Source organism: Morus notabilis, unplaced genomic scaffold (assembly GCF_000414095.1).
Source record: "Morus notabilis unplaced genomic scaffold, ASM41409v2 Scaffold291, whole genome shotgun sequence".
In the NCBI taxonomy this organism is placed as follows: Eukaryota; Viridiplantae; Streptophyta; class Magnoliopsida; order Rosales; family Moraceae; genus Morus; species Morus notabilis.
Window position 1 is genome coordinate 23,103 of NW_010359474.1, and position 14,393 is coordinate 37,495.

Genomic DNA, 14,393 nt, shown 5'->3' on the forward strand with positions numbered 1-14,393 from the left:
ATATAATGAAATGAGTTTTATTAGTTTTGGGTGTTTTTGCTTAAATTAATAATATTTAACCCAAATAAAAGTGCTCGACATAAAATATTTATACTATATATATAGCATTTCTAAGTCTAAATACATTCTTGTCATTGTATTTTTTTAGAGAATTTAACACAACCCTAAAGAAATCTATTAATTTAACAAATCTTAAAAGAAAAATCTTCACCATTTAAAAAAGACAAAACAATCACGTAATACTAAGTTCATAGAAGAATCTCTTAAGAAACCTATTAATTTAATAAATTCATTCGAACAAAAAAGAAAAAAATTAAGAAATTAACAAACTCATTACTTTGTACAGGTTTGTTACTCTTTTTTTTTTTTATCTATATATTACTTTTAACCAGCTAGAACATGTACATTTTAAAATTTATGGAGTTAAGGGAACATGTTGACTTGACACAAGTGAAAAAATTCAAGAGAATTTATAAAATGATAAATTTTATTTTTGCTCCCTGAACTTTGGTCACTTTGTCATTTTGCCTCCCAAACTTTGAAAATTGGTCTGCACACCCCTTGAACTTTAAAACATTATTAACTTTGTCCATTCAGTTAATTTGATTAATGGATTTGATGACATGTCAATTATTGGAGGGGTAGTTTAATTGGATTATTTTCATAAATGCCCCCCGAAGTATTACCTTATTTAAAAATGCCTTGTAATTTATTAAAATATATCAAAATGCCTCTTTATCTATAGAAAACATAATAAAATAATAATTTTATTGACGTGTCATGTCATTAAAAATTAATAAATATATTAATTTTTGATTAAATCAAGAAAATGATTAAATATTAATAATAAAAAATAAGTATAAAACACTAATTTAAAAAATTCAAAAATTAAATAAATCAACTATTTTTTTGTTTCAAAAATCACAATAAGAAAAGAGGAAATTTTTTTAAAATTAATAATTATTGACAAAGAGGAAGTAGGTTTTTCAAAAAAATTTGCCACTTTTCTTCTTTGTTTTTTTATTCTAAAAAAATAGTTGATTTTTTTAATTTTTAATTTTTTCAAAGTAAAGTGTTTTATATTTATTTTTTGTTATTTTTTAATATTTAATCACTTTTATTGATTTAATTATAATTTAATATGTCTAATTAATTTTAAATGGCGTAAATAAAATTATTATTTTATTATGTTTTTTTAGATTAAGAGGTATTTTGATATATTTTCATAGATTAGTGAGCATTTTTAAATAAGATAAATACTTCAAGGGACATCTATGAAAATAATCCATTAAATTTTTCATTCAATATTTGTCACATCATTAAATCTGTTAATAAATTAACAAAATGAGTAAAGTTAATAATGTTTTAAAATTCAGGAGTGCACAGATCAATTTTTAAGGATTGGTGGGTATTTTTAAATAAGATAGATATTTTAAGAGGCATCTATAAAAATAATTCATTAAATTTCTCATCTAATATTTATCACATCATCAAATTCGTTAATAAAATTAACAAACTAAGTAAAGTTAATAATATTTTAAAATTTAGAAGTGCGCAGACCAATTTTTAAAAGGAATAAAGTCACAAAAAAACTAAGTTTCGGGGTATAAATAAAATTTATCCTTTACAAAATTTGTCCAAGCTTTAATGCATCTCAACCGTCCCCTTGCAACGTGCCAAAAAGAAAATCCTACGGTCGATAAACACGAAAAATCATCGATCCTCGGTAAAAGCCAATAGCCAATAATAAGACGCCGCTCTTTTCTATTTCAGCCCCCAAATTCTCCATTAACGCATCTTCAATTTAGAAATCCAATTTTCTTCTTCCTCAAAACCCTTGTTTTCGTTTTCTAGAAATCCTCGGAATCAATGGCACCAAAGGCAGAGAAGAAGCCCGCCGAGAAGAAGCCAGCGGAGGAGAAGAAGTCCGCCGTCGCTGAGAAGGCTCCCGCCGAGAAGAAGCCCAAGGCCGGCAAGAAGCTCCCGAAGGAGGGCGGAGCCGCCGCCGGAGACAAGAAGAAGAAGAGAGTGAAGAAGAGCACCGAGACCTACAAGATCTACATCTTCAAGGTTCTCAAGCAGGTCCACCCAGACATCGGGATCTCCAGCAAGGCCATGGGAATCATGAACAGTTTCATCAACGACATCTTCGAAAAACTCGCCCAGGAGGCCTCAAGGCTCGCCAGATACAACAAGAAGCCGACGATCACCTCGCGGGAGATCCAGACCGCGGTGAGGCTTGTGCTTCCGGGCGAGCTCGCCAAGCACGCGGTGTCTGAGGGGACCAAGGCGGTGACCAAGTTCACGAGTTCTTGAAGCGATCTGGCTGCGGATCTGATTGTTTAGGGTTAGGGTTAGGTTTCTAGCGGTATATGCTGGGCTTTTGTCTCTAAAGCCGTTTTAATGATTTTTTAGTGTTGTTTGTATGCTTAATCCGCATGTTTCTATGGTACAAATTGAAAGACAAAACGGTTTATATATCATATCTTATGTTCCTCTAATTTGATCTCTGGTACTTCATGTTTGTGAATGTAGAAATATCACTATGCTTATTGATTTGCTAGCTAATTTTCTTTGCATCATCGCTCGTGGTTATATTAACAAATTGTGTCCTTCTTGCTTCAGTATCTATAATGTACAATATTTAATTTGCTTGTTTAAAATTGACGAATTTTCTTAGCAGACTTTAGGTCTTTGTTTTTGTGTTAACTGCTTTATATTTTCATAATTTAGGGCTTCCAGGAATTCCTTTGTCTCACAGAGTCTGGATTCATCTTTTTACGCCAAAATGTTTCTCCATTATGTGTTCTGAAGAGCTAGCTTTACATTTCAGAGATAGTGGAAAATGGTGGTTTTTGACGGTGATTTTATTTTAGTACACAAAAGTCTTTGTTTGTTTTACCGATTGAGTTTTCAATTTCAGATTAAATTTTCAATTTCAGTTTTTTTACGGTTCTCATAAAATCATATATATATATATATATATATTTTTACTATAGTTAAAATTAATTTTTATATAAAGTCGCATACAGTTTAAATTAAAAACTCACAAAATTGTGGCAAAGTTTGTTTTTTTTTTTTTTCAACTTTTTGGCGGGTTGGCAATTGTTGGCGCCTTATCTTCAACTACTAAAACTGAAGAGGGAGGGAAGCTCAAAATATGCCAAGAGGATTGAGACTATTATTTTTCTCTCCTTAAGCATCTCGAGGATTTACTCATCGTTTTTATGTCATTCCCTTTCTCCTCGATCTCATGAGTGGTGGCTGACATTTTTGAAGAACCGTTTCAATAAGAAATTCTTGATCTTTCAAGCATTGCTAAATATAGCATCAAGCTCAGCGTCACTCGTTTTAAAATTGTTATCTTCGAAGATGTGCGATTAAATTTAGAGCTATTATCTCTATTGATCAACCATTAACTCAAACTCCATTACTCTTATCTGTCTCTGTACAATGTTTATTATCTTATTGAGATCTCATGTTTATTAACAGTTTGCCTGCCTAATCCAGCATGGGATGAGAATTTGGAGGAATAAATTTTTATTAATCTGACCTTAATGCAAGTCGAGGGTTAATTTGATCGGAAGAAATAAATTGGATATGGAATTGTTTGTAGGTCCCTAATGGTGGAACATCTAAATACCAGAGAACTTTAATACATGGGGAAAAATTGGAACACAATTCAATATTCGTTAACAGCAGAAATGGATAACATAACATAGTACATTATTCATAAAGCAACGAATTTGGTTGGGCAGCTTGTCACCCTTCCAAGTAGCCTTTCATTCCACCGTCCCTGCCAAAGAAATAATATAAGATTTAGATACCAATTTGACAATAGATAACAAAGAAGGGATACAGAGACTTGTTTTATTGAAGATACTACATTGATGAACCTTTTTTTTTTTTTTTTTTTTTTAAATTTTTTAATTTTCAGATTTAGTGATAAACACCAACTTTAGAACGATCAAATATCCTTAGTGGGAAAAGAAAACTTGCAGATTAGAGATGATTCCATCTCAGCTCAAGTTTCTTTTCTCTGTTTTTCTGTTTTCTTCTTTCCTTTGGCCACCATTGTTGAATTATGATGTGAATTTCCGCAACCCACCATTGTTGAGTCCCAACCCAAGAATTACTTGTAACTGCAATTATCAACTAGGCAAGTGTGAAGGAACAGGTAAAACTCACGAAGATTTTTCTTCTTGTTTGGCAAAAAGGAAAATAATACTCTCCTCAAACATAACATCTCTGGAAATAAAAACCCTCCCATTTTCATCTAGAACCTTTGTGGTTAAGGCTATAACTCAAAAAAGTACAGGTGTAAATCTAAATTGAAGCTTATTTCTGTTGTAGAGTCTAGTATTGGGATAAACAGGCAGGTCCAAACACTCAATTGTGGATAGACAGGTTGTTTTCAAGAGGAAATGTTTGAGGAGAGGTGTAGGTAAACGGTTTCTGAGAAAAACCTTTGGTTCTAGATGCTTCATCCCAGAACTTAAAGGGCTTAGAGGATTAAGCAACTAGGTGAGACCATTTTCCGCAACGTGTTTATGCTCTCTTTCTACTATCCTGTTCTTGTTCATCTATATGATAGCATTAATCCCTATTAATTATGTCATTACAAATAAGGAACTTGGTGAAAGGATCGAAATCACCTCCCCTTTGTATACCTTTTGTTTGTACCACAATTGCAATTCAGCATGAGTCATGGCAAGGAAAATTTAATGAGCAAAATGTACACCCTAGAGATAAAAAAATGTACAAGATGTAGTAGTTCAGTGTACTCTATGGTGGAATAGAAACGGCAATTTTATGTCTCTTCCCTAAACAAGCAGCTTGACCAACAGAAACAAGATTTTGTTTATATATTCAAGATTACATTGTTTAAGAACACAAGAAGCAACCCTTTTAGAGTGGTGACCCAGCCTGTTATGCCAAAGACTACAGAGAATATGTACAAGAAGTATTCTTTACAGATTAAGACTTAGAACTACTGTCTGTCTATAGAAGAATTCACATAAGAAAGCTTAGTAACGGTAATAGTGAGCTCAAGTGGAATTTGAATTACTTGAGAGTTGAGAACTTGGAACGCTTGGCATATATGAGCCTACCATTTTCCTAGGTGACTCAGCCACCAGAACTATTAAAGCATCCTCTAGTGCTAGAATTGCCATAAGCACTCAAACTACCACGACCAAAAAAGCCACCTTGTGAACGGAACCCCTCGAGTTATTTTGAGGACTACGGCTATACTGAGAAAATTGATTTTTGTCAAAGTTAGAGAAAGAACTTTGATCGCTAGAAGGACAAAATTTCCTTCTGTTCTCATTTCCCCAGGAGTGATGGCCAAATTAGTCATACTTAGTGCTTGTACTTCAGAATCTATAGTCCTTAGATAGCTAGATTCTTTTCAATCCCAGCCTCTTGTGCAAGAAGTAGGGATTCAGTTTCATCCACAAAATACTCATCTATTCGAGCATTAATGGAGATTATAAAAGTCTCATATTCCAAGGGCAAGCCATCAAAAATGGCATCAATGTCTCACAAACATCGTGCCCTACCAAGCCTAACATGTCAACAAGAGACCTAATCTTTAACAGATATTCATTCACAAACAGAAAACCCCTTGAGAGTATTTTGCAATCGATCTTTTAACTCTTTAACCCTAGTACGGACCTGTTTGGCAAAGTATACTTGAAGTTGTGCTCCAAATGTGCAAAGAAGAATTGCAATTCATCATGCGAGTGAGAACTCTATCCGAAATTGAAGCAAGAAGTCAAGACACAATGATATAGTCTTGTTGCTCCCAAACGAGGATTCTGAGTTGATTTTGATACAAGCCTCATCTTCCCGACTAAAGAAGGATTACAGACTCAGAGAATAAAAAAGAAAATGCTGAAGTCGAAAACTCCTAATTGTTACAGAACTTGCTTCCTTCAAATCAGACATTGTTTCAAAATTGGATGGGTAAAAGTAACTTAAATAAATCGAGAACAGCTTAAAGAAGTATCTCCCATGGCGGACTTTCATTAATTTTCCAATTCCGGTATTTCTTACTTTGATACCTTACTTACTGTTGATACCGGTGGAGTCTTATATCACGTTCAGTGTAAAATTTGTAGCACAAATATAGGTATGAACGTGAAAGAATAGAAGGACACAAGAGAATTGGTATCGCGGTTCAGTAACTACCTACTCCGCGAGGCCATGCCCAGATGATGAACAATCTACTAAGAACTCAATTTACAACTCAATTGGACTTTTTCAAGACAAGACGCCTATGATCTTGTAATTTTCTAATGGACTCGATCAGCAAGATCCCCTCGACTTACAATGTTGAAATCCCTTCACCTAAGTTTCTCTCCCGAAAAACTCAAACCCTTCTCCCGAAGAATTATAACAAATACAAGTGTTTACAAAATGATTCGACTCTCTAAAATTTTGAGGCTCTCAAGACGTGCTGAGACCTAATGCAGTCCACGACTCACAGTCTGTTGCAGACTTTGTTGCAAGAAATACTACAACAGAGCTGTCAAATCAGAGCCAAAGTCAACTTTCTGCAGAATCCGAATATCTTCTCTATAAATGCAGTATATTTCTTGCAGATCACTTCATGAACCTGGACAGAATAATACCTCAAAGCAGAAATGACTTTCCCAATCAAATTTCAACTTTCCAACAATGCACATAAGTTGACATTTTCCAAATCAATTAAATAAAACTAATTTGACACAGTTTCCCAATAAATCAAATACAACTAATTTGACACAGTTTCCCAATCATGTTTGCTGCATAATCTAAGTTTTCTTATTGCTTTCAATCAGCCACAAAGTTTCCAAAACAGACTCTCAATTAAATCATCAATAGGAATCCGAAATCCTCATATCAAGCAAAAAGGAAACAATCCAAAATTCTCCAAAAGGAAACCTGCAGCAAAACTCAAAACAAAACATTCCCCAAATAATGTATTTGTTGTCAATCATCCCTCAATCAGATCATCATCAACAAATCTCCCCAAAATAATGCCAACACCAAAAATTAATTCAATCCAAAATTCCCAACACTTACTCTAGATAGTATTTGTATATACGTTATTTATATTATCTTCCTAATTGGATTATTGGGGAGACTTGTGCACATTGCGTCAGCTAAGCTAAAAAAACAAACTATCAAAAACTAGTTATAATGTTTTGTGAAAGAAACTAAGAAAGAAGAGACAATTGTCAAGAATTTTCTGAAAGAAACAATTCTCATTACACGTGTAAACTAACAATTAATCTATAACAGACTACAAACTAACTGATGTGAAATATAACAGACTTCTTAGCAACTATCCTTGACACTAACAATTAGAAGAAAAAAGCTCTTGTCGACTAACTAAATCATACCTGAAATCCATGTTATCACTTGTGAGCAAAATGGACACGAATATTCCTGCCGTCCAGTAACTGAGCATAAACAATGAACTGATTATACACACATTTACATTCTATATACATTATACGTATAGAATACTAAGGAGTTAAACTTGACCCCTAAAGAGAGTCATATTCATAGTGGAGTAAGGTTTACCTGACCATCCATTTCCTTGAGAGCTGTGTTGGCTGCAGTTTCAGAAGTAAACTGAACGAACCCATACCCTTTTGATCTCCCACTCTTGTGATCACAAATTACTTTAACTGAGACATGGTATATATAGGACGACTTAGTATTCCCTCTAAAGAAAACAACACGTATTTTTAAGAAAAGAAGGGTCTATAAAGTATACAGACTTGAGAAACTTAATAATCTCTAATATACCTTCAATTATATCACCATGTTGTTCAAAAACATCCTTCAAAACAGTTTCGTTGGTGTCATAAGATAGACCTACAACTCTTAAACACATATTGAGTAAGCTTTAACTGGATAAACAAAGGTAAGTAGGTAACACAACAGGAAACAAAGGACTTAATAGAAGTATAGCCAATCAGAAGACAAAGGAATATGGGTACCAATGCTTTATTGGGGAAAAACCAGAGACACACACGAACTTTGGCATTCCAAATGAACTTGCGAGCAATTGTATATAAATATTGCATGATTGTTGAAGAAAAAGAAGTTTCGAAGGAGACCTCCAACAAACAATTTAGTGGAAGAGGGGCGTGCCCACAAGATCCTGGCCAGAGGAAAGGTCCGCCAAATACAAACTCCGCTGGGTGTGCCTCTCATTTTCTCAGGGACTCCGCCAAATGAACATGGAAGACTGAACCCAACCCGAAACAACAAGAATGCCCAAAATATGTTCGCCGATCATGTAAAAACGACATCAAAATAAAAAGAGATATTTGCGCCAGAGGTCCTAAACTTCCTAATCTTTAGCGTTTGAATCCCCGTTTTAAGAATTTGAATTCCCACTCTTTATTCGGTTTGCATTTTTTTTTTTTGTCGTTAAAAATCATTAGATGCCTGTATTTTGAGGCATTTTTGCACCTTAAGTCCCAAAAAGACAAAACAGAAGGTCCCTAATGTTTTCTTTTCTTATTATTTTTTAGTTTAAATTGTTGTTTTGTCCATAAATAATGGTAATGTGTTATAGGATAAACACAAGAATTTCATAGATATTATTAAGAAAACCGATAAACGGGTTACTTTGTGGGTCACCTCAAACCCGTGATGTAGCGAGTTTGTGGGGAAAGTTATTTTCGGTGTAAATTCATATACGTCTAATTGATGTCAGTGAATGTTTGGTTGGTAGCGTTAATAATTATATTATATAATAATAAAGAAACCTTTCAAAATTGACTCTTAAAACTATAGTAAAATCAATATGATCCATTTTGTTCAGTATTATCTCTTTATTTAAATTGATATATTCTAATAAAGGGTAAATTATGATTACAAAGGTCCATAATATAATATAAACGTGACTATTGTAAAAGGTAGTTTTGCAGTTTTCCCTCATATAAACTCAGCATACCGGAGTAGAACCAAAGCTATATATGTAGTGTTGATGATATATATGTAGTGTTGATGAAAGCTTGGTTTTGATGCATTTGCCAAAATTCGTCAAGATCGAAGACTGCATTACTTGGCCATTCTGTTAACCAACCTTCTCAATGATCTTATCAAGTCCCATTATCTTCTGGTTTGGTTGAAAGAACTTTTAGAAATTAATGCATATTATTTCTTCGTATTTATTTGCATAGTCCAAGTTTAACAAATCAGCTGGTTCATGACAAGATAACGCTCTTCAAATTGTCAAATGTGTCTAATTCATCTATATATGCCCTTTTTTTTTTTTTTTGTCTTTTCTGTTCCTCTGATGCAATGCTTAAGAAACAAAATAGATAATGTTTGATTTAAAAAAGGCACGGTCAGAACTCAGAAGCGAAGCAACAACTCATCCAGTTATTGGTTTATTTTCATCAAATGCAAATGCATTCTCTTGAAAGAGTGCAATCTCAAAGCAGGGAATAGGAGAAAAAAAAACAAGAATTCTCTAGGAACAGCAGTAACCACAACACTTGCCCCGACCTGGTATACAGTGGAATCTAGTAATAAGATGCCAAAACCAATCGTGGATGAACAGAGAGAGATAAAGAGTTCTTACTTGGCAAATCTTTCAATAGGCACAATCTTGGAGCTCTACGAATACAATGCTGCAAATCACCAAACTTGAACTGAGCACTGAGCAGCACTTTCCTGGCGACATTTTATTAATTAAGTTGATAGATAATTTTTCTTTCCGGAAAGTATGGGGAAAATGGGGGACTAAATATAATGATGGGGACTATATATAATCATTTTTTGATGGGGACTATATATAACCTCTACAGTGCGCTTTTTTCTTGCGAAATTGTCGTTTATGAGCTGCAGTAAGATGTTGCCGTTTTGATGAAACATTGACGTCCTATAATGCCGTCATTTTCTAATCTTTTTTGTGGCTAATAAGGCTTTCCCTCTTTTGCTATACAGTTTTTGCTTCTCTTGCTTTGCTTTTAACAAGCAAAACTAGAAGACGAACCAGTGATTTTCAAATCGTACAGGGCAAATTCACATCAAATGCCCAAATTGAATATTTCAATTACGCATCTATTTGTATTATTCCCATCCCCCGGACTTCACATAAGCCCTCGAACAAAATTATTAAACAAAAATTAAAATAAACAGAGTTGAGAAGATAAATTCAACCGTGCCAATCCGTATTAGCTCAAATTCAGAAAGCGAGAATTACAAGAGACAAATCTGAAAGTACCAAACTTGCAACGAAACATCCATGTACTTCAGATGTAAAGCCTAGATCTGCAATCACTACTAAAATATCGACAACGAACGCATCAAATTCAAAACAAAAGCAATCATCCGCCGAAACCGTAGAGAGTCCTCCCCTGCCTCTTGAGAGCGTAAACGACGTCCATCGCGGTGACGGTCTTCCTCCTGGCGTGCTCGGTGTAGGTGACGGCGTCGCGGATCACGTTCTCCAAGAAGATTTTGAGCACTCCTCTGGTCTCCTCGTAGATCAGACCGCTGATACGCTTCACACCGCCTCTGCGAGCAAGACGGCGAATCGCCGGCTTCGTGATGCCCTGGATGTTGTCTCTGAGGACCTTCCTGTGACGCTTGGCTCCTCCCTTGCCCAAGCCCTTGCCTCCCTTTCCACGCCCAGACATTTTCTCGGAAAGTTTTGGTCAATAAGAGAGAGAGAAAGTTTTGAATATTTGGAAATGGAAACGACTGATTCGGAGTTGTGAGTGAGACGTGGAGAGATTTGGGGGGATTTTTATAGGCTCGGGGATTTGGGATTTGGAGTTCTGAAGTTTGGCGGGGCTTAATTTGGGACGTTAGATTTCGTAGATATCGACGGTTTAGAGATGCTATCCGCGTCAGTCCTTGATAATAAATCTTGACCGCTCAAAGGGTTTCATCCGACGGGTGTAAATAGAATTTTAATTGATGGCAAGGATTGTGCTTTTTTACAGAAAAGTTTTGGGTCTTTTGGCGGTATGTCCCAAAATCAAAATATATTGGATTTATTTGTATGAAATTTTTAGAAACCTCTCACTCCGACAGAGGGACAAATTCAGAATACTTTTCTAAAAGAAAATTAAATTAGGAAAAATAAATATTACCTCAATAAGCTCAATCTACCTATTTTATTTCTTTCGAAGCAGTACGTAGCAAAATTTCATACATTGAGTTAAAATTTAACAAAAATTTTATAATATAACAAAAATGACATAATAATTATCATAATAATATCATATTTTTTACTATATAATGATATAGTCATTATTTTAATGACATAAAAATGATATAAAATTTTACTATTCTTATAGTATTTTAAAATTTTTGCTAAATTTAAATTTTGATATCAAAATTTTGCTATATGTGCAAATCGCTCATTTTTTTAATAACATTAAAATAATGGGTGCTTCGTTCTAAAAAAATAATAATAAGTGTTTCTATTTATATTTTTTTTTTACTCTCTACGCTCCATTTTTAATTACACATCTCATATAATTTCAAACTATTAAATTTACCGTTTAGTTCGTTAATTTGAGTTAAGACGTTATTTTATATGAGAGTTTTTTACTGTAATAAAAAAATTAGATATGACTATTTTTAATAACTTTTTACTGTAACAAAACTTAAATTTGTGAAATCAACGAGACCTTACTTTTTACGCATCTCTATCATTCCTAATTACCCCGACTATTTTTATACAATTAAGAAGAGAATACCTCTAAAAAAGGGGTTACGATCCTCATATTTGTACCATTGTACTGAGAGTCTTTAGGAGAGCTTTTTTTGAGAGTTGATACTTCTAAACCTTGTATGAGCGCATTCCCGTATAGTAAAAAACATTCACAATAAGCGTAACTCTAAATTAGAGTGAACTGCTATACATCTTATGAGATGTTTGGTTCATGAATTAGAATCATGTGATTAAAATTATTTTCGATTTACGTGTATTTTTTGTGAGAGAAAACACTATAGCGAGCCATGAACCATAATTCAAATCATAGTTTGAATCCTTCAACCAAACATCCCTTTAGTCTCTTTCCATTTATTTTTGACGTTTCACTCGCATTTATTTTTGTATATAATTTATTTGCTCATAAAGATCATACAGATAAATATGAATGGCTGGAGGCTTAAATGTGGATTTTACTTAACGATGACCAAAGGCCCAAATCTTAATTTTCTCGTGATTTGTTGTTTATAATTAATTTCATTTTGACTCTGGACGCACGTCTACATGATACAAAAATTATATATTTGTTTAGTTCTTTTCATGTTCTATAAAAAAACTAAGAATTCATAACTTATTAAAATACGTTAACATCCATTAAAATTAAGTAAATAAGAGTATGAGATTATAAAAATAAGTATATCACAAGTTCATCACAAAAGTTTAATGGGTTATTTTCTTTTATATACCACGAATTGTGAGTTAAAAAAAAAAAAAAAAAAAAAAACCATGTCTTTTGGATGTTCACGATATTGTGCCTTCAAATTCAAATTCTAAATTCATTTTGAATTTGTACACTTTTTTAGGTCAATCTTTGATTTTAATTTTTGAATTGGAAACTTTAACCTTTACACCTAATGTACGATCTTGTAACAAAAACTCTCACACGAAGAGGTTAAGGGGGATTATGTCACGGCCCCAAACATGAGTTAGTGACGTAGAGATTTGTTTAGAAATTCAAACATGTTTAAGAGAGTGATTAACAATTAACAGTGCATAAATTAAGTTTCAAAGCTAAAATATTCAGGTATTTCCAAACAAGTCCCGCTGTTTACAAGAAATTCAGTTTCAAGAAAAAGTGGTGAATTTTCAACCAAACCAGTTTCAAAACCTCGCTCCTGGTATCATGTTAGGAATTTTCACAAGTTTAGCATACATGAATATAAACAAAAGTAAATGTTGATATCAACCATAGTCTAGCAATATTTGAGTTTACAATCCACAATTTAGTACGCGCCTTGAGATAAAGAGAAAGGAAAATGCAAATCTGCACTTTTCGAATACGGGTTCACCTCACCAGTGGCAGCTACCTACTCAGCAATACTCCTCACGTCGGCTGGAGGGGTTTAATACATTTAAAACAAGAAAAGTGAGCGGAAGGTCCAGTAGGATATAATTTTTATAAAACATTGTAAATAAAGGTACTCACTATCCGAAGACATACACCCAAACCCGATCATCCTTTTTAGAAAAAGGAAATACTCACGTAGTAGTAGTAGTAAAATATATGTATAATGAAAATATGCAAAGCCATAACACCACTGAGCAAGAAGTGGATCGTACGGGTTTCGGAACCTGCCCCCAAGGATATGATTCCCATATCCCGATCATTGAGGCCACCATGCGTTTTATCATTTCTTAAAATATTTCATTTTAAGAAATATACTTTTTAAAATCTCATTTCCAAAATCATTGGAAACTCAATAGCATTATTCATGCTATTTCATTTAAAATCATTTTTCTTTAAACATGTTTTGTTCTAAAACATTTTCATTGGCCAAAATCATTTAAAGTGAGGCTGGCAAGAATATGGACAAGAATATATTACCTCTCAGATATCAAACCTGTGGCTATCTTCACGTAGCCCTAGCTCCGCTTGTCTTTAAAGCTCCAATTCTAATCGTGCCACTAACTTCGTCATCGAAATCAACGATTTAGCGTTTAATCTTTTTCACTAAACATTCTTGTTTAATTATATACAATTGTATCATATTAGTGTGCCTTAACTTAAAAAATTAAGTTTATAAACAATTCTTAATTCAAATAATGATTCTTTGGGAATTGAGGTTCGTTCCAAAAAATTGAATGGGAACAAGGATTAATGTGGCTAATCACTCATTTTGAGTTCTCAAATGAAGTTAGGTCGGTTCTACATCAAGTTTCGGGGTCAAAACAGAGTTTTTGAACTGTTTGGGGTCAACCAGTGGGGAAAATTCCAGGGCCAAAAATGGCCGATCCACGGGAAACAAAGCCAAATCCTGCAATTTCTGGTTCGATTTCAACATATTCTCAATAAAAATTTGTAAATCCAGGTTCCAATCAACAAATGGGGTTCAAAGAATCAAAAACCCCTAAATTTTATCAAAGTTTCATCAAAATCCATTTGAAATCGATTCGAGAACAAATTTAAACCAAAAATTACCAAACTCGACTAAAACGAGTTCCACATGGATAGATATGAGAATATAAAGTGAGTTTCAAAGAGTTTTACCTTGATCTAAGCTTTGATGTTGAAAATTTCTTAGAAATCTCTGTTTCTGGTTCAAATCTGACCCAAAATCCGCTTGAAGAGAAAGGAGACTTTGAGAGAGAGGGAGAGAGAGAGAGAGAGAGAGAGAGAGAGAGAGAGAGAGAGAGAGAGAGAGAGAGAGAGAGAGAG

General features: G+C 33.8%; 3 protein-coding genes across 3 annotated transcripts; 1 reads left to right on the plus strand and 2 right to left on the minus strand.

Moving 5' to 3' along the window:
- Nucleotides 1-1,777: 1,777 nt before the first annotated feature.
- LOC21385435 (histone H2B) lies at nucleotides 1,778-2,501 on the plus strand. Its single transcript, XM_010094478.2, has one exon. It carries the CDS (start codon nucleotides 1,870-1,872, stop codon nucleotides 2,314-2,316), a length of 447 nt encoding a protein of 148 aa, XP_010092780.1. The 5' UTR covers nucleotides 1,778-1,869; the 3' UTR covers nucleotides 2,317-2,501.
- A 1,074-nt stretch (nucleotides 2,502-3,575) lies between these two features.
- LOC21385436 (glycine-rich RNA-binding protein 2, mitochondrial) lies at nucleotides 3,576-8,275 on the minus strand. The gene is made up of 5 exons (XM_024163222.1): nucleotides 8,115-8,275; nucleotides 7,801-7,869; nucleotides 7,573-7,679; nucleotides 7,389-7,448; nucleotides 3,576-3,796 (listed from the first exon to the last, which is right to left on the minus strand). Exons 1-4 carry the CDS (start codon nucleotides 8,209-8,211, stop codon nucleotides 7,404-7,406), a joined length of 318 nt encoding a protein of 105 aa, XP_024018990.1. The 5' UTR covers nucleotides 8,212-8,275; the 3' UTR covers nucleotides 3,576-3,796; nucleotides 7,389-7,403.
- A 1,879-nt stretch (nucleotides 8,276-10,154) lies between these two features.
- LOC21385437 (histone H4) lies at nucleotides 10,155-10,724 on the minus strand. The gene has a single exon (XM_010094480.2). It carries the CDS (start codon nucleotides 10,650-10,652, stop codon nucleotides 10,341-10,343), a length of 312 nt encoding a protein of 103 aa, XP_010092782.1. The 5' UTR covers nucleotides 10,653-10,724; the 3' UTR covers nucleotides 10,155-10,340.
- Between the last annotated feature and the right edge of the window lie 3,669 nt (nucleotides 10,725-14,393).